Below are 19,122 nucleotides of genomic sequence, written 5' to 3'. Positions count from 1 at the left end.
ATTTCCAATTGATTACAAATCATGCCTCCATTTAATAACTGGAAGGAGGTGCTTCTGGACCAAATTTCAGCTTGCGCTACACATCACCATATGGGTCCTCATCTTGAATATGTAAGGGTGCCCAGACATGTCCGCATCAAAAGAGAATACAAAACCGTGCCTGCTGAAATATGAATATGCCTATGAGACCACGCAGTTTTCTCGCTCTGAAGCCTGTGAAAAAATACTAAAAACCAAATCACTCTGTCCAGGAGCAGGAAGAAATCGGAGTCCTGGGAATGCTGAACTGGAGCCATGTACTCTGAAAAGCTCTTGTATCGGCATCAGAAAGGATGCCACAGGAGGGGATTTAAGTGTGAGATTGCGAAAGTACTGCAAGGCCTTTCTTGGTAACAGTGAAAGAGAGCTGAAGTCTGATTTTGGAATTTCTGAAAGCATCATCATAAACCACCGGCACGTTCAGGTGATTGGATTCAAACATTTATTCCTGTGGAGCCTCTTTTAATCCGAATTCTTCTCACATATCCAGGTCGCAGCCAAAAAGTGCCAAGGAGCTGCATCTTTTTTTTTTTGTCATCCTGGTTCATACAGCAACACTGCTTTAGGCCGACACCTGTGAATTTCTAAGTTTCCTATACCAATAAACAACATCAACATGCATTTAGATGGAGTCAATGAATGAAACAGGTGGGTATCCTCTCTACACACCTTTTATTCTACACAGTAAGCAGTAAATGAGAGGTCAAATATCTGGTTATGCTGAACCATGCAAAATGCAGCCTGCAGTTTATTCTCGCTTTGAAACATTGTTTTTTCCAACCCCATGTGTCAAATAGGGACAACACCTACCTCACAGAGATGGTAAGAGGCTTCATTCATTAATATTTGCAAAATGCTTTGAGATCCTGGGCTGGGAAGCTCTACAGGGGTGCAAAGGACTTAGTGTAATAAAAAGAAAGGAAAACATTCAGCAGCCGGAAGGCATCCGAGCCAAATAAAGAGGAGAGTCCATTAGCAGAATTATTACTTGGCAGAAAAGCAGTTACCTGCAGGCTCAGAGGGAAGTACTGCAGCATGGAATAGAGATAACAAAAGAAACAGATTAGACACACACATGCAAGCCTTTAGACACCAAAGCAAGGGCTGAAATAAAAACAGTGGCAAACAGAGCAAGCAGCCTGCAACCGGGAAAGAAGGGGAAGTTACCAGCCAGAGTGCAAGGGGAAGTGCAGCTATTTATCAGAGATGCCCGCAACTGATCTAAAGCATTCAAGGGTACAGCTCCGAATATGTCACCCCTTATTTCAACCTAAGGATTAGCTCCTCTTCAACCACTGTTGTATCTAAACCTCGTGCCTTTGCATGGATGGATGGATGGACCTCGGCTTCTTGCCATGCCTGCCAGGATTGATCTTTCCCTGTTAAATGTGCACACTCATGCCACTGATCCCTCCTGGTAGGAGCCAGCACAGTTCCTTGGCTCCTCACACACCACCAGTACCCATCTTAGTGAGACAAACCACAGAAAGCCCAAGAGAAAAAGGAATGACAAGGAATCCTGGCAGTGAAGCCAAGATTAGATGTCCATCTGCTTTTCAGACAGCCACTTGACAACAATCCTCATTTGCTGTTTACAATCAATTTCCAGACATGAGAGCAACTTCACAGGCTGTTTGTGCCTTAGTGGCTAAACTCCCTTTGAAAACAAAGCTATGACTTAAGCCTCTGCCCTCTGCAACTGCAAAAAGTGCCAAGCTAGAACTGCAGCTGTTGGGAGCCTGTGCTGTTCTACAGCCCCTCAGCTGGGCTTGTTAAGTAAAGCTCTCAAAAACTTCTTGACCTGAAAGGACCTCCCAGCTGGACCAGTTCAAAAGCATGCCAGCTAGCTTGCTGGATGCAGCAGGAACTGTTCCCATGTCCTGAAAATACTAAGTGGCACTAATGTGATTTCAGTTGCTTGCACTACGCCTTGAAGGGTGCTAGGAGAGTTCCTAGATCTACACAGCCTCAAAAATTGTCTTCTACAAGGCTCCACAGAAAAACAGCACACAAAGGTGAACCACAGGAAGGAGCTGAGCAGCAAGGCTGAGCAGCCTCCCTAGAGTACCCACCACCACTTTGTCAAGAACAGTAAATAATCCAGGGTCTTCTGTATGGGATGGGGAGCGAGTATGGACATGTGGAAATGTGAACCACAACCAGGTCCTAGGTCCCAAGCTTCCGAGCCCAATTCTGGATGGAGAAATGGGATGATAAATGGTTGTTTTCTCTCTCTGGTTTGAGTGCCTAAGGACTAATGCCCACTCACCTGCTGGTAGTAGATATAGGCCAGGATTCCAGCAATGATCTCCAGGAGAAAGATGCACAGCAACAGTATGAAGTACTGTAAAATAATGGGAATAGCAGGATATTAGAACTGAATGCAAGGAGATGCTGGGAGATAGCTTTTCATTAGCTGGTAAAATGCAGGACCCTGTCTTCATCCATGCTTTTCTGCAGCCCTGTTGAAAGTCAGGGGCTGGGATTAATACCTCAATAGGGTAGGAAAGGAAGAATCCCACACATCATTAAAAAAACCAAAACCATACCACAGGATAACTAAATACAAGTAGCAGCAAGTGTGAGTTTAACACACAGCCAGAGGGATATAGAGAATGGAAAAGTGCAGGCAACAGAGATAAGATCACTGCACAAAAGAAAGTGATTGCTGGATAACCTGATGACTACATTCAATATCATAGGAAACATCTGATTCTGACATCAATACAAAAAAAAATTGAAATTTTGCTTGTTTTGATATTGTTTAGGGCATGTCACCAAGTTACTAAGAAGCAATGTATGTTGTAACGATGATTCAATAAAGCAACAAATGGCCCGTTTCACCAAGGCAGACCACCTAAGCATAAACCATAGATTTATGTTCCTGTTGACTTCTGCGGGGCTGCACCACAGGCTGAAGGGCACTATTGAAGCAGATGGACTCTAGCCCTGATTCAGTCAGGACTGCGACTATACATTCTGCTGAACTAGGATCTAGAGGGAAAAGCTCAGAATCTCAAAACTAGAGGGAGAAGACTAAGAAGAGTAAGAGGAGAAGACTTCTTACTGAAGACTAAGAGGAGAACACTCTTCTTACTGAAGACTAAGAGGAGAACATGGCTATTTCTTAAAAGGTCTTAATGGCAGTGAAATGGAAAGGGATGTGCCCTGCTTATCACAAGGAGAATCAAACGGACAGTACGGAAAACTGTTTGGGAGCGCTATTCCTATACACAAACAGTTGCTATACACAAATCTATGAGGAGGAACATGTGTACTAGATTAAAAGGACTGGGCAGGCCTGAAGACAGAGACTGATGTGGCCTCTCCCTCCTTAGGGTCAAAGAGAGCTTTTCAGGGAGACCCCCTGTCCTGACACATAGCCCCTGCCTTGCTCCTAGTCAGCAATTAACAGTTTCTTTACAGATCCAGGCTGTTCTATGACTATTACTAAATTCATCTTTCCGTAGATAAAGCCGAAGAGACACCAGTTCCAGCCATAATAAGGACCTCATGTTAAGTCCCTGTAAAAGCTGACCTCCCCAGGACAGAATAAACAAAATATCACCATTTCCTGCTTTACCCCTGAGCTTAAAAAACAGCTTTCCCCAAAGGACTAAGCAAATGGCTCCCTACAACTGTAACTGGACATGAAACCATCTCTCCCTGGCACAAAGAAGAACAGCAAAAACCTGGACACAGCAGGCTGACCTACACAGCACGGATGCCTTTCTTGCATGAGGGTTACACTCCCACAGTGCACCCTCCTTCACCAGGTACGTGCGAGTCCTTTTGCAGGAGTAAAAAGACACAGACACAAACACTCAGGCTTCCTCTTTCGCCCCTGTTGGGATTCAGCAGCTGCAAAGGACAGACAGCTGGGTTTTATCTGCAGACTGGGCTTTAATCTGAGCACACAATCTCAGGCTTTCACTCCCCAGCCCCACACTCTCCCCCCCCCCAGCAGCCAAACACTGACCATCTCTGCAGAAGCTTGTACAAGGTACCCATTCATACCAGGAGAATGAGTCACCCAGCGGAGTGTGGGATAGCTAAAGGCTGGTCCCAACACTCCCAGGAGGTTGAAAGGGGGCAAGAAAGGACTGGCATGCCTTGAGACAAAGGCTGGCTTTCTTTTGTTGGGACCTAGTTATGCCCTAACTGCTCTGACATCACCTCTCTGTCAAGGAGGGGGCAGAAGGGTGGGAGGATGCTGAGAACAACCCATGAACTGGAAAGTTTCTTTTATTTATTTTCCCTGCTCTGTGTCATCATGTCAGAGGCATTCAGGTAAAGCTGAGTTGTGTCACCACATCTCGGCTCGTTGTGCTGGTTTATGGTGGATAGAAACAACCATGTAGCCAGCAGACCTTAAAAAAATCTGAGTCGTGAGGCCTTTGTAAAATCTTGTAAGGGAGGTTAGTGCATCTGCCACCCAGGCATCCAAGCTGTCTCTGCTGATACACTGCATCATTACCCTTATCTCAGTCTCATCATTCCCTCAGGGCCACTTCCAAGTATCATGTTGAAATAGGGGAGCAGCAGCTTTCACTGTGGACACACACAGGGCACAGGGCTGCTCTCCTTGCTCTTTATCAGGAATTGCAGGGCTTTCTTACATAGGTCTGCTCTGGGAGGAGTAGGTCAGCTCCAGCATGAAGCTGCAGGGACATGCCCTACTGGCTTCCCAACAGGCTGCGGAACAAATCAGAAACAAGGGATCACCCAAAGGCCTATAATAGACACATGCCTGGACCTGGGTGAGCTCTGGGTAAAAAATTTACTGTTACTCTGGCTCCAAGCCAGAGTCAGGGCTGCCTGGTGTCTCCTCAAGATCTACAGGATCCAGATTTCCTCCATCCAGCTTCAAGCATTTGAGTGAAGCCCCAAGCTTTAGTGTACTTTCTCTGAATAACCCAAAGAATGGTTCAACCCACTTACAATCCAAATCACTCTCTGGAGAGATCTTTCCACTACAGGAAGAAGAGATATATAGCAACTGTACTCCTAAATCAGCAATCTCACTTCAGTGGGAGGGCTCCAGGCTGAAATACAGCAGGAACAGAAACCATAACCAACGCGTTCCCTTCTCCTTATCCAAAATAGCTAACTAGACGTGGCAGTGTGAGGGGCGAAGCCTCAAGAAAGCCACCTTCTTTCTTTACATGCAAGATCTTCTATTTGATGGGTCCCTTCCTGAGACTCCTGCTTGCATACTTTTGTGTATGAAAGTGTGCATCTCAACTGAAGTATAATATAGTAGTGGTTTGTGCGCTTGTAAAGAGCTGGACTGCGGCATCATGGCCAGCCAGGCTGCAGATGCACTACCATGCCTGCTCACGGAACCAGAGAAACTCCACATCTGCTGCCCAAGCCGTAGCACATCACCTGGCTAAGAAGGGTCACAAGGAAGTCAAATAAACAATGACATAAAAAAGGTAGCACAGATGTGACTCATGAGCAATGAAATTCTATGAAAAGCCTTGAAGTGGGCCCATAAAACTCACGGTTAGGTAGAAAGGCAGCAAAAAAATTCACAGGTTCCTGAGTCTTCTACAGAAATAAAACTAAAAATCAGATATGCATTTTACAAAGAGCACCCAAAGCTGTCAATAATTGATTTTTAAAAGCACCAAGGGGGCACTGGGAGAGTGGAGAGTGCCACTTACAGCACTCCCTCCCATATTTGCATGGGTCTCTGGTACAGAGAAATTGGGAGAGGCTGGCACAGACCCCGGGGCACTGACTGTGAAGCTGTCAGGATTACTGTCTGAGCTCAGAGCTGGCAAAGGCCCCCAGCCAGGCTCACCCAGCCCTGGCAAGCACAGCCCTGTCTCTTGTGCAGATTACTCACCGGCAACCAAAGCAGAGTACAAGAAAGAAGAGACAATAGGCCTGTCGCGACCAGCCACTCTGAAAGGACGCGTGGTGTAAGGACATAGAGTGACCTTTTGTTCCCAAGAGACAATTATTAGTTTTCTGTGGCAGAATAACAAAGAAAACCCCACCGGATTTTTATCTGTAGCTTCTGGCTGAGGCAAAAAGACAAAGGGAGATCTCTTTGGCATGGAAAGTAAGTGAAGCAAGACCAAAACGGACTGCTACAGACCAGAAGCCTAATGAACGAGCACCAGCAATGCATGCGCTGTGTCCTCCTCTGTTTTATTCTCCCTTCCTGGCCACACTCTGCCTCTCACAGGGATTGCCAGGCCTTCAAAGCAGTGGTACAAGCATGAGGCTTGCTCACGACTCCTATTTCTGCTCCTCTATCCAAATGAAAGAGGGGAAATTGGACAGTCAGGTGAAGGAGGATTTGCAAAGAAAGGAGCTGGTGGTTCAAGCATCCTTTTCTGTAACTGTGAAACCAAAGAGCCACTGATTGTTATTTCACTCACTACACTCACCAGTGTAGCCCAGGTACTAAAAAGGACTGCTGTCACACTCCAGACTTAATGTGAGATCTGAGAGGGAAGAAGCAGAATAGAAACCTTAGAGCTGGTCAAAAACTTCAGTGTAGATGGGTGAGCAGGGAGCTCAGGAAGTAATACAAGGAAAGGTGTAAAAGCAGCAGCAGATTATCAAGACCATGGCATTTTTTTATGGAATCAAAAGTAAAATAATTTTTTTTTTGCAACTAGAGAAAACATTAATTGGAAGTGTTCTGATTTTCGACAACCAAGTGAAAAAACATGTCAATTTGGCTTAAACCTAATGTCATTAAAAGCCAGTTTTGTTACAGGTCTCTCTTATCTTCCTCTCCCCACTTTCCAAAACAGAATATGGGACGAGCAGAGAAAGCGGCAGAGACAAAAGCCAGAAGATTTTGTTTTGAATAGTTTCAAATAGACATTCTTACACAAAGTATTGGTATTATGACTATACTTTGTACTTTCGAACCATGCAGTGGTCATATTCTTTGGGTGGATGAAAGGAAATGCTCTGCAGTAGAAACTGCTCCCTAGGACAAGGACAGCACTTCTGTGAGGAACTGGAGGCCTTAGTGGTATTTGCTCTAAGACTAACAAATCATGTTGGGGCAGAACACAACCAAGGTGTTTCCCTCCTTCCCAGTATGGTTCAAGATAAAATGGGGTGAATCCTCCCCCAAATGAAAAAAACAAGCAAAACTTACCACTCTTAGCAAATTCCGACGCTCTTTGAAGGTGGCACAGCAACCAAGGATGCCAGTAACCATGACAACCACCCCAGCCACTACCAGAATATAAGCAGTTGCCGAATACGTGCTGGAGGAGAGCAGGCTGATGTAGTCACTCTTCTCAGCTAGGGTCCAGGTACCCACTGCCATCACAGCTCCGCCAGCCAGCTGGGTAGAGAGAGAAGCAAGCAAATAAGAGGCCTCCGATGCACAAACTTCCTCACCTCCCAGAGCAACTAGACTGGGATACCAGGATATGCCTCAGCTCCATAAGCTGACACAAAGGTGATCTACGCTAAAGGACGGAATCCCAGGGGTCTCATTGGGACCAGGAGCAGGCCCCAGTGCACTGTGAGGGGCTGGGCTTCAAGGTAGCCAGTTTTGCACCCCAGGAAGTCTAAGATGCAAGCTATCTGGAGCATCCACCTGTGCACAGCAGTTCATACTTGGACCAGAGCCTTCACAAATGTAGCCACACTGTTACCTGTGCAAATATGAAAAAATGTCAAATCTATTGGGGTGCTACCCAGCAGGAGAAGGCAAAAAAAAAAATACCTTTACATCAGCAAGCTTTACACTGTTTGTCAGGGAGCAAGACTATCAAAAAATGACAACCACGCTCAATATCTCCTTCATAGACTATACACCTGGGGAGAAAGCAGTCAAGGAGCTAAACAGCCCGGCTGGTGAAACTCCCAACACTTGCAGCAAACAAACGTGGAGAATGCCAACCAGACTCCTAACAGTCCCTTCTCTCTTTGCAAGCTTTGTGTTTATGGAAGGGTTTACGCAGCTTCCAGTAGCTCAGACAGAGTTTTCCCTAAAGGTCTGACGTGGATGCTCCAATGCTCTGTCCCAGGCAGCAAAGGAAAAAACAATCCTTTGGTATCAGTAACTTTCTGGTGGAAAGCACGACCCTAGGAAGCTCTACTGTGGAACCAGATGCAATACGGTGTGTGTTTGTTATCCTTGCTCTAGCCATCCCACTCCACTGCCAGGACTCCCTCTGCATTTTGAGGAGGAGGAACGGCAGGACTGTGGAGTCCTCAAGCTCCCTGAAAAAGCAATCCAGGTGAAAAAACAAGGCAGAGACAGCATGTTTTCAGGCTCCCTGTTGTTCTCCATACTTAGTAACATGACCTAGAAACAGACAGAGACTACAGTGTCATGCCATAACTTCTGCAGCCTGGGTGGGCAAGCCCAAGGGATGGGATTTCACCCCACAGGATTAAATCTGTGTCCTACTGATGTCAGTGCTTTTTGCCAAAGACTTCATCAAGCCCAAGATTTCTGTGCTCCTGACACCAAAACTGCAGTGCCATCTCAATGCCTCTGAAGTACACTGAAGCTTCTTACCCAGAAAAAAAAGTTGAAGATGAAGAGCAGGTACTTGAGACAGATGGTCCCACATGTTTCCTTCTTTTCTGTATACTCACGCATTTTTCTGGCTCAGCAAGTTCCTGAAAAAACAATCAGAAAAGCTTGAGTCAGTCGGTCATCACACCCCTTTTCCCAAAAGGCCAGCATCACTACTCTCCTCCAGCAACAACTCATACTTCTGACCTTTTGCTGAAGTAAGTCAGCAAGCAAACCATTCAAGTGACTTCAGGGATGCTCAACAGTGCTTGCTTAAAGAGCTCTTGTATCCATTTGGGTGACCTACACAGCACAAGACCTCGCATAGTGTGAAGGGGAGGCAGATGGTACCAGCATGTGGCCTTCCTGTACTGCCTTTATCTTCCTTCTCTCTCCCCGTCCTGCTGTCACTTCTGAAGACTCCTTTTCCTTTAGATCAATACTTGCAGTGGAGGGATCAGACCTACCGTTGTGCAAATGGTCAAGCCAAAACCATGAATTTTGATCAACGTTACAGTGAGGAAGCTTCCATATAGTTCTTGCTTACTTCTTCCTATTTGAACTGAAATCCCAGACCTGTTATCCAGAAAATCCCAGTATCTGCCTCCTTACTACAGCCTGTAACTGCTGCTTCTGAAGGCAGTGACAGAAACCTCTGTCTTTGACATTTATGGAATAATCTGTCTCCAAAGAATATTCTTTCCTCACTGGCATTAGTTACAACTGCCTTAAATAGATCCCTCGCTAAGTTTGGGGTATTTTTAATCTTTGCAGCTGTAACTGGGAACATATTTCATTATCCACTCAAATGCCCTATCCTTTTTGAACCTCAGTAATATGTTGGAGTAATTAATTCTCTTCTTTACTCTGCTTATTTCTCATAGCCCTTCTCACCAGCCAGATGTCTCCTAGGACAACTGTCCCTGCTACTAAGAGGAAGAAACATAACCATTGGCTTCAGATGATCTGACAGCACAAAACACCACCGCAGAAACTAACGAATGGCAGTTCATTGTGGGTCACTCCCAGTGCAGAGTTACAGATCTGCTACACTCTTGAGCAGATTTCTCACAAGTAGGTCTGCAGCAAGTGCAGCCCCACTTTACTTCACTGGCTCCTGTTGATGCCAGAACGTATGAACCTCTTGAAAAAAAGTATTCTCACCACTGCCTGACCGGGCAAACAAAACAGGACAAAGGCACTGCCCAGAGCATCACTGCCAGCATCATCCATGTGAGGTGGTTTGCAGAAGTACAACCAAATCCACACCTCTCCTGCATGCAATTAAAAAATTACCCCTTTCCTCTTGTACCAGCCAGCAGGGAATGATGCAAACATCTTGCACTCATATCAGAGCAAAATGCCTTCCTAAAGCAGCAATTTCCCTGGAAGCAGACGGGCAAACAGCCTCTCCCCTTTTCCACAGGCATGGGGTTCATGCTCGCTTAAGTTACAAAACCTCTTCTCACAGGACGTGCGAGCTTCCTTGGGGGACCCACTGCAGCTGCGACCCAGCCATGCAGTACAGACACTCACCTGCGTTGGCAAGCCCACTGCAAAACACCTGACAGTAGAGAAAGTGAGCGCTGGATACGCACAGCCAGGCTGCACATCAAGTGGCTATCAGGCTGGGTCAGTATTATCTTTGCTACTACATTGCTAACATCTGGCTTTAGAGCCAGATGAACCATGGCTGGCAACAGCAGCTGCCCACCCTGCAGCATAACTGCATTTTATTTGCAGGGAACTGCTTCCTTTTGCTTCACGCCAGCCCACTCAAAAACCCCAGCCAGGCCTGTGCTTTAGAAACTAATAAATGAAGCTTAACAGGGAAGGCAAGCTGAGAACATGCCAGCAGTCCCACCCATGCCTGTCCACCATCACCATTTCACAAGAAAACATTTTTCTCTAGAATAACATCTGGCAACAACAGTTGGCAGCAGAAAGCTGTTTCACTGGCAAAGGGAGCAGCTCTGAGACAGTGGCACATATCAAGGAAAATAACTCTTCAAAGTTATCTTCAGAAGAGATCAGAACCTCCAGCAATGCACAGATTAATTACCATGTTGCAGCACAAAAAGGCCTGGGGCAACGGGGAGGAATGGATGCTGGTGGCACCCTATGCGCTGAACAGACTTGTAAGTTCTCAATGAGAAGACGCCCCGTGAATGCAACGTTCATGGAAGGTGACAGATTTACAGCTCCCAGAGGCTTCATTTAGCCACAGAACAGGAATGGCAGCAGTGAGACAGGCTCCCACAGCCACACACACCTGCACAACCCAAAACAGGTACCTCAGCCCAGACCCAAAAGATGCCCTCCAGTAACAGAATCTAAGGGTTGTGCTTGGCTTTTTGCCCACCCCTGCTAACATCAGACCATATGTAGAGGAAAATTCACCGCAGGTTTGCTGAGACTGACCCTGGTTCATATTACTGATAGCCAGGGGACAGTAACAACATTTACTGTCCTTGGGCCAGCACCTTGGCCCAGCTCCCCTCTTGCTCCAGAGGATTTCAGGAACCTTTGCCCCTTCCCCTCAAAGTACGTCCCCGGCAAAAAAAAATGCCACTACAGGTATTCCCAAGTATCAGCACACAGTTGGTGCTGGGCCCTAGCAAGGGATACTAATTTGTCCCTCCTTCTGATCTGAGAGCTCATAAATCCCAGACCGAGCTGCATCTTGCTCTGTGTGAAGACTGGGCAGACACAAAGCTGAGACCACACTTGCGCTCAGATGACAGACAGTCTGAAATTCCCCTTAAGACTGCACGTCTTGCTCCACTGAGCATCGCATACAGGTCTTTCAGGCGGCTTGGCTTCACCATTGGCAAGAGAGGATCCGTCTATTTCCAAAAAGCTGGCAGGGAACAGCTGCAGGTTTATAAAGCACAGTGATTCACGCAGGGATGACAGGCCATGAATCAGAAAGCAATCAGGGCTGTCTCCTATGTGATCTATCCATCCTAGCCAGGAGCAGAGCTGATGGCACTGGCTGCCTCACCCAGCAGGCTATTCAGGGAAAGGCAGACCACTCCAGACTTTTTGGAAGTCATGTGTTTGTGCTCCTTGTCTCACACAGGAGGGCCTGTCGCCTCCCGTTGCCTGCAAAGACTGGGTCAGGCTTTAGGGAGCTATGCTCGTCTTCAGGGAAAGCACGTGAAGGCAGGAGATGCCGGTGAAATGCCTTTCCCAAAGAGCCCAAGCAGCGGAGAGATAAGCCACCATCTGCCTCACAGGCTAAGGGTGACTTTGGGCTCTGAGCCTCATGGTTCCAAAAAGCACAGAGGTGTTGATCTGCACCACAGCACCGGGATGAACATGGGGGGCCTCATCCTGAATTCACTGGTGTGACCAGGGTCTCTTGGCTCCAATCGTTTTTCTAACAGACCCTCAGAAGTGACACGAATCACTCTTGAAACCAGGCAAGAACAAGCAACATTAATTAACACACACAGTTATATTTTATTTTAAAACACAGAGGCAAAGGTCTATTCTGAATCACATCGATAACTACGAATGAGCTCTCCAGTGGACAGAAAATGGCGAGCTGTGCCACAGGGGTACATGTACAAATGCATAAAAACATATTAATTAGACGTGAGCTTCATAATGGGAAGCGCTTCGCTAACTGAAAAGGTGGTTAGAAAACCAAAAGCATTTCCATAGTGAAATTCACTCAGTCCAGTACAATAGAGAGTAGCTTCATCAGCAAGTTAAATTTAAGCAAGCAACAATGGGACACAGGCTGTGAAGTTTAGTCATACAATGAAGAGATATATTTTTATGTAATTCACCAGAAATCAACAACAGGTTCCTACTCTGCCTACACACACTGCCATGTAAGTGACAAGGAGAAATAATGCTCTAACTAAAACTAGATACGCTAAGATGGGAGGAAAAAGCAAGGACAAACTCAGTGCGACAGAACTTGTACATGAAAGGGAGGGGTAATGGCTTGAAGATTAATTCAAGAAACTGGGAGATGAACAGCTTGAATCCAATGCTCTGCTCCAATACAGACTTTCTGCATGGCCTTGGGGAAGTGCCTTAGTCTGTCCCTCACCTCTGCTCTTCCTCCCCAGCGCAGGACGCTCATATTTCTCTAAACCCACCAATGCTGTAAAGATCTGCACTGAGAACCTCTGCTGACAGACGAATGCCAGCTGGGAGGCATGACAAGCTCCAGGTGAGTTGGTGTATTGGCAAAAGCCCTACAGCAACACAATTTCACTGCCTCAAAAGTGTTTTTGCCAGTATAGGCTACTTTGGCCAGTGAACCAGAACAAACTCTTCTGGGGTCAGTAAAATCCATACTTATAAATGAGAGAACTGTCTGGTAAAGCAATTTTGGCAACCATTCATGAGGCATGCTGGCTCAAATACATCAAAGATTGCAAGATGCTAGTAATGAAGTACAAGAGAATGGAGCAATAGCGAAGCACCTACATGAAGAGCAAGAAGGAAAGGATGAGCCAACTATACAAACATCTCAAAAAAAGACAGAAGAAAAAGAGAGTGAGCTCATCCTGCCCTGTCTGATGGCAAACCACAACCTCCCAGCTGTGAAAAAACACAAGGTGCATGACTGCCAGGCATGGCAGGGGGTCACTTCAAAAGTGAAACCATTCCATGGTGTGATTTTCTTGGGCTCTCATCCTACTGAGACTGAACCCTTAAGACAAACTGGACAACAAGAATGCACCAGAAGTTGAGCAGTTTGGCTCCAGTTCCAGGTGCTGAGCACCTGGGAACACAAACACTGCACCAACAGCTGTTTTGTTGCGCTGAGCCACCTAAAATCTCAATGGCAGGACTTGCTCTAGTATCCCACATCAGACCACTGTATTTTTATTTGCCAGCCCAAAGGCACATACAGGCACGCACCCACATCCCAGCTCAGAAAGCACGTGACACGCACGCACACACACACACTCTCCTCCTGGCTAGACATTCATTTAGTCATCACAGACATTGCTTGGTACATTTGCCTCAACTTGCACGGTAACTGTACTTAATTAAACAGCAAAGAAAACCAGGCCTGCAGGCTTTTACTGCACAACCTGCCCCAAAGCAGCTCTGACAGATAGGGAAGAAACAACGCCAAAGCAAATGAAATAGCTCCCAGGCCATTAAAAGCACCGTAATTTTTAAGTATTGATTTTTGAATGATAGCAAGAAAATTGGTATCCAACGCATCAGTGACGTCTGTTTCATAGATAACCTGAATGCCAGAAGTTAGATAACTTCTAACATCTTTGCCAACACATACAAGAAAGACTTGCTGCAGGAAATTCTGCTGCACCTATGCTGCTATGAAAGTGCAGCTCTGAAAGGGCTGCAAGTCCAACATCATCAGCCCCCTGTCAATAGAGTCACCTTATGCACCCAGTGGGCACCTTGCTTGTGTGAAGGGCAAGGTTCGGCTACCCTGTAGTCTATCCGAGCTGGGCCAGATAACCCTGACCCTAAGGCAGCTCTTAGCAAACAATGCCGCCGTCCTCCCCTTGGTATGTGCAATGCAGGTGTGGGCCAATAACCTATTATCTTCAGAGCCGTCCTCCCCTTGGTATGTGCAATGCAGGTGTGGGCCAATAACCTATTATCTTCAGCAAACTGACTGAAGACCTCATTCTCCAGCAAGGCTAAACTCCACCCTCTGAAAGCATGACCTCTCTAAGTTTCCCCTCTGTAAGATGAAAATATTACAAGCACCACTGCTTTACCTACCCCACTGAACATCCTCAGAAAAAGCCTCCAGCTGCTTATCAACTTGCCAGCACATCTCTACAGCCCAGAAAGCAGCCAGAAGTCATTGAGTAAAGCTTCTCAGGACAGGAACTCTAAAGCTTGCAGGTGAAGAGCTCCTATTTACACAACTACCAAGTGCCGTTATCCACCCCAAACCAATAGCTAACATGAGTCAACAGTCTTAACGCTGACCTTTCACCACCAAAGCAGCTCACAGCACCAGTGCAAATGTTCAGTCCTCTTCAAGTGCTTTCTTCCACACCCTCTCTTCTTGCTGGCTCTGGTCCTCTGCTGTATTCAGTAAAGCAGAAAGCTGAAAAAGAAGAGAGAGATGCAGAGCCTCATGAACTATGTCAAAGATTATTCTGGGAATCAATATTTGATAATATGCTTCACCATCAAGCCCTCCTTTTAATAGAAAGCGCATGATTTCAGAATACACCTTCTGAACGCATTTGCTTAAACTCGAAAGCGTGCACTGCGTAACAGGGGAGAGGCAAACTGTGGCAGTGGGGAGTGTGAAGACCACCTGATGGTAGGAAGCTGTCAGAACAGGTTTATATTCACTGCTGCATCCTGTAAATACTGCTATTGTTTCTGTCAAGGCTGTGTACACAGCACAAGGACAGCTTATTCTGGTGCTAAAAGGCCCAAAAGTAACTCCATGAGAAAGCTCCGGAAGAAGACCCTTCTGTGCAGTGTGAAGCCCTAGCTGGTGTTATTGCCTCAAAGTGATCATTGCTTCTAGCCCACTCATGGGAACTACATGGGAAGAGGAAAGAGGTGGGCAGACAGTAGAGAACTCATTGCATGTGCCCATCCTCTGCTCGCAGGGCTTACAAGCCCTAGGATACAGAGCACAAACCAAAGCAGGGCCCCTGCGGAGAAAAAGCACGTTAGGAAGCCACCACTTTCTTCAGCCTCTATCCCTGCTGAAGCATAATCAAGACACAGGTCCTAAGCACTACAGCAGGCTCTGCTGGAAAACAGCTCCCCTGAACTCATCTGCCATGGCCAGCCCTCCTAGAGCGAGACTTAAACCTCCCAGTGTAAATGCATAGTAACTCTCTCAGATAATCAAGAAGCCACAGGAAGGTGCTTTCAAACTTAAAGGAGTTATTTCTCTACAACCTTACTACATTTAACATAGATTTCTTACACTTGGGGATGGAGAGCTCTTGTGCTCTATGGAAAGCGCCCTTAAAGATCTGCCAGCTCTATTTTGCTCCCTTGTCCCTGAGGGCAGTTTCCCAGGGGTCCTATTAACTAACTCCTTGAAGAGTTGGAAGTTTGCTTTCCTCAAATTCAGGGTCCTGACTTTACTCTTCGCCTGACCCATATCTCTCAGGCCTGTGAACTCCACCAGTGCATGATCACTGCAGCCCAGGCTGCCTCCAATCTTGACATCACCAATCAGCTCACTTGCCTTGGTGACCGGCAGGTCCAGTATCACATCCCCTTTGGTAGGGCTGTTTATTATCTGGTTTAAGGAGTTATCCTCAATGCACTCCAGGAGTCTCCTGGATTGCCTACAGCTCGCCATTCTATTTCTCCAGCAGATGTTGGGGTGGCTTAAGTCCCCCAGCAGGACAGGAGCCTGTGAGCGTGATGCTTTCTGTAGCTGGAGTAAGAATGCTTTGTCAATAGGCTCCCCTTGATCAGGCAGTCTGTAGTTGACACCAGCCACAGGGTCCCCTTTGTTGCCTCGGTCTCCAGTTCTTACCCATAAGCTTTCCACCAGCTCATGGCTGTTCTTCAGAGACAGCTCTTCACAATCTATCCATTTCTTGACATAGAGGGCAACCCCTCTGCCTCTCCTTCCTTGCCTGTCCCTTGTGACCAGCTTGTAGTCATCGATAGCAGCGCTTCAGTCATGGGATTCATGCTAGCAAGTTTCAGTAATGGCAACTAGGCTGTAGCTTTCTAGCAGCACAGTGGCTTCCAACTCCTCCTGTTTGTTAATCATGCTGTGTGCAGTGGTGCAAGGCACTTCAGCTGGGCTGTTGCCTTTGCCACCTTTTTAGAGGAACACACCTTAATTCCTTTGAGGTATTTCACTGGTGTTTCCCTGTTGGCTCCTATTACCTCAGGAGCCCCTGGCTTCTCTCTGTAAGACTTCAAGTGTGCTCCAGCGTACCTAGCATATTGCAGAGCCACAGGTTAAAGGCCCTTACTAGCACCCCATCCCTCTAAGCTTGGTGTGTCCTCCCATGGCTTGACATTTCTACAGAGGCAGCTAGGCTGCTGTACTGGAAAATGGCCTCCAGCATCCCCTCTGTCCCCTGCTTTTCTAAGATAGAGGGTCCCAAACTTTTTGCAATCATTTGTAGTGCCACAACCTCAGCCAACTCACCCTCATCCCACAGCAAGCTGGTTCAATTCTCCCTGCAATCTGTTTCCATTGGCATTGCAGGCAGCAGGACGGAGAGGGGAAGAGAATAGCAATTCTTCCTCCCTAACCTGTCTGGATACTGAATTAACAATCCTTTGATCTACACCCTGACACTAACTTACTTCACAGCCTAAGGCTTAAGCTCTTATCTATTGCCCATACCAGGATATGGAAGCAGTAATGCTTCCTGACTTGCCTAGGCGGCATAATGGAGTGTTTGCAAACCACCTGGGAAGCGAAAAAAGTTAGTTTTTATTAGCGGATCAAATTTAACACAGTTCATAACCATTTTAAATTTCCTATTATCTTCAAGGGGAGGTTCCTGCAGGCCTTTACCCAGCATAGTATGGGTGACACACCTTTATTTATAATCAGCTTGGATTACCCCTGCTTCCATTCCCTATGAAAAGGAATGCTCTGCTAAGAGCTAGAAACTAGTTGATTCACATTACAGCCTCTAGACCACAAAAACATCCCTTGAGAGAAACAGTGGAAATCCCAGCACTAGAGCCATTGAGAAGCAGGCCAAAAAAGGCCCTGGAATCACTAATTAAAGATCAGACAAGGGAGCTTTCTGAGGAACTGGGGAGAGGAAGGAAGGCACAGGCAGTGCAGTCACCTGCAAAGCAAGCAATAGCTCTGAAGCATCCTCAGTCCCAAGGCTGGGCCCAAACTCTCCTCAAGCAGCCCTTGTGCCCTACCATTTATCCATCTGCTTCATGATGCTCCCACACTCCTGCCCTTTCAGAAGAGAAAGCCAACCCAGGATGCAAAGCTGAATCCTTTGTTTTCCATCTCAGCGTGTTGGAACATGCTGGAAAGTCAAAGTATTTGTGCCTCTAGGGCTGGAGAGAAGGCAAAACACAAGCCAGACATCCAGTGAGGCAAAGAAGCTCCTTCTCAGGAGCTGTCATTTATTTTGGGGGCTGGGGCGACAGGCACGCAGAACAGATTTTGGTCCAAAACCCTCCTCACTGACCCTTTACATGGAAGCTGAACTCATTTGGCACTGCTGAATGAGATTCCCCAGACCACAGCTTGGAAATTACCTTTATCTACTCCTGCCTGTTGTCTAAACTGATTACATCCTCCAGAGTCATCTTCCTTGACTGTACAGTACCCAGCACGAAAGAATCTCCCCACTCCTCCCTGAGCCTCAGGGGCTGCTGAGCAGTGAGGAATACAAAGTGATGTTTTCCAGCCACACCACCTGCTTTACCAGGAATGTGCACAGTGACTCTGGGAGAGGTGGAGACAACTTAGAAAGCCACCTACATTCAACACAAAGTAAGATCTCTTGGCCATCTTTGTCAGATCCTGCTTGGCCCTACTTCTCAACTGGGAGAGCACCTTCCTCAGGAACTTGAGAGGATAAGCAAGATCCCACCTGGGAGTTTGGGAGAATCTCACCTCAACACCCTTTGGGTCTAGGCATCACCTCCACAAGGCACATCAGAGCCCTGCTGCCACCCCTTGGGTCGCTCGCCAAATCCCTCCTTTCCTTCTACTCTGGCTCTAGTTGCTGCGTTTTGAATAGACCCCAAGAGAGATGCAGACCCTTAACTCCTGCTAATTTTTGATGAGAGTCAGCTATCCAGCGAGGAATTGTGTGCCTAATACACCTTAGGAGCTGCCTACTCTTCAAGGCAAGAGCTGTCTCTCAGGGGAGAAGCACTTAGCCCTTCCGCTCATTTTTTTGAGACTGTTTACTCCCCAGGGAAGGGACTTACTGAAGCACAAATAACAACCAGCATAAATTTCAAACTCAGCAAGGATTTACATGTGCAGCACCACACACGTACCTGCCAATTCACTGTTTTGTGAGGGGTTAATCAAACCTGTGTGAAGTAATGGCTGGTTTCAGGATCCTTAAGGATAAAAGGGACCTTAGCGTAAACCCAATTTCACAACCATTAAGAAAAAGAAAGCATGAGAGAAAGAAAGAGTGATCAAGCATGCCCAGGACTACATGTGTCTGTGCTCTAGCACTGTTCCACTACAAAGCAAACAAAACCCCCTTCATAGGGCTTTCTGGTCCTAACGAAACATACGCAACCAGCCACATCCTGAGAGCAGAAAGCACCCGTCTGCTGCTCCCAGAAGTGGATAAATGGGGAAGCAAATGGCCCCTCAAGGCCCAGTTCTCATGGGGAGCTGGAAGGCAGGCCAGAGACCAGCACACACTGCACAACCAATGGGAACTCCTTCTGCGTCGAACAACATCCTCTTGTATCTCATAAGGCCTCCTTTATCCTGAAGGATCCCGAAGCACTTTAGGCTATTTATACACAGGAACCACTTCACTAGTCATTGAACTGGGGAGAGGAACAATAACCGTCTCTTTTCTCTCACACGAAGTGCCAGAAATCAGTGTCTGGCGTGTGTTTGCAGAGAGCTCACAGCAATGAGGGTTTGCCAGGACAAGGAA

At 46.8% G+C, this 19,122-nt stretch overlaps 1 protein-coding gene across 5 annotated transcripts in view; it reads right to left on the bottom strand.

Annotated features, from left to right (window-relative positions):
• Window positions 1–19,122, bottom strand: part of CD151 (CD151 molecule (Raph blood group)) — a 41,848-nt gene that overhangs the window by 6,708 nt on the left and 16,018 nt on the right. For all 5 annotated transcript variants that reach the window (XM_074585617.1, XM_074585612.1, XM_074585613.1 and 2 more), the window contains 4 exons: window positions 14,495–14,615; window positions 8,552–8,655; window positions 7,172–7,363; window positions 2,309–2,383 (listed from right to left, as the gene is read on the bottom strand). In XM_074585617.1, coding sequence (XP_074441718.1) covers window positions 2,309–2,383; window positions 7,172–7,363; window positions 8,552–8,635 — 351 coding nt within the window. In that variant the 5' untranslated portion in view covers window positions 8,636–8,655; window positions 14,495–14,615. The remainder of the gene's footprint in view (window positions 1–2,308; window positions 2,384–7,171; window positions 7,364–8,551; window positions 8,656–14,494; window positions 14,616–19,122) is intronic.

This window comes from Larus michahellis, chromosome 4 (genome assembly GCF_964199755.1).
Source record: "Larus michahellis chromosome 4, bLarMic1.1, whole genome shotgun sequence".
In the NCBI taxonomy this organism is placed as follows: Eukaryota; Metazoa; Chordata; class Aves; order Charadriiformes; family Laridae; genus Larus; species Larus michahellis.
The sequence above is the reverse complement of the archived record's forward strand: the minus strand, read 5'-3'. Positions and strand labels throughout refer to the sequence as shown.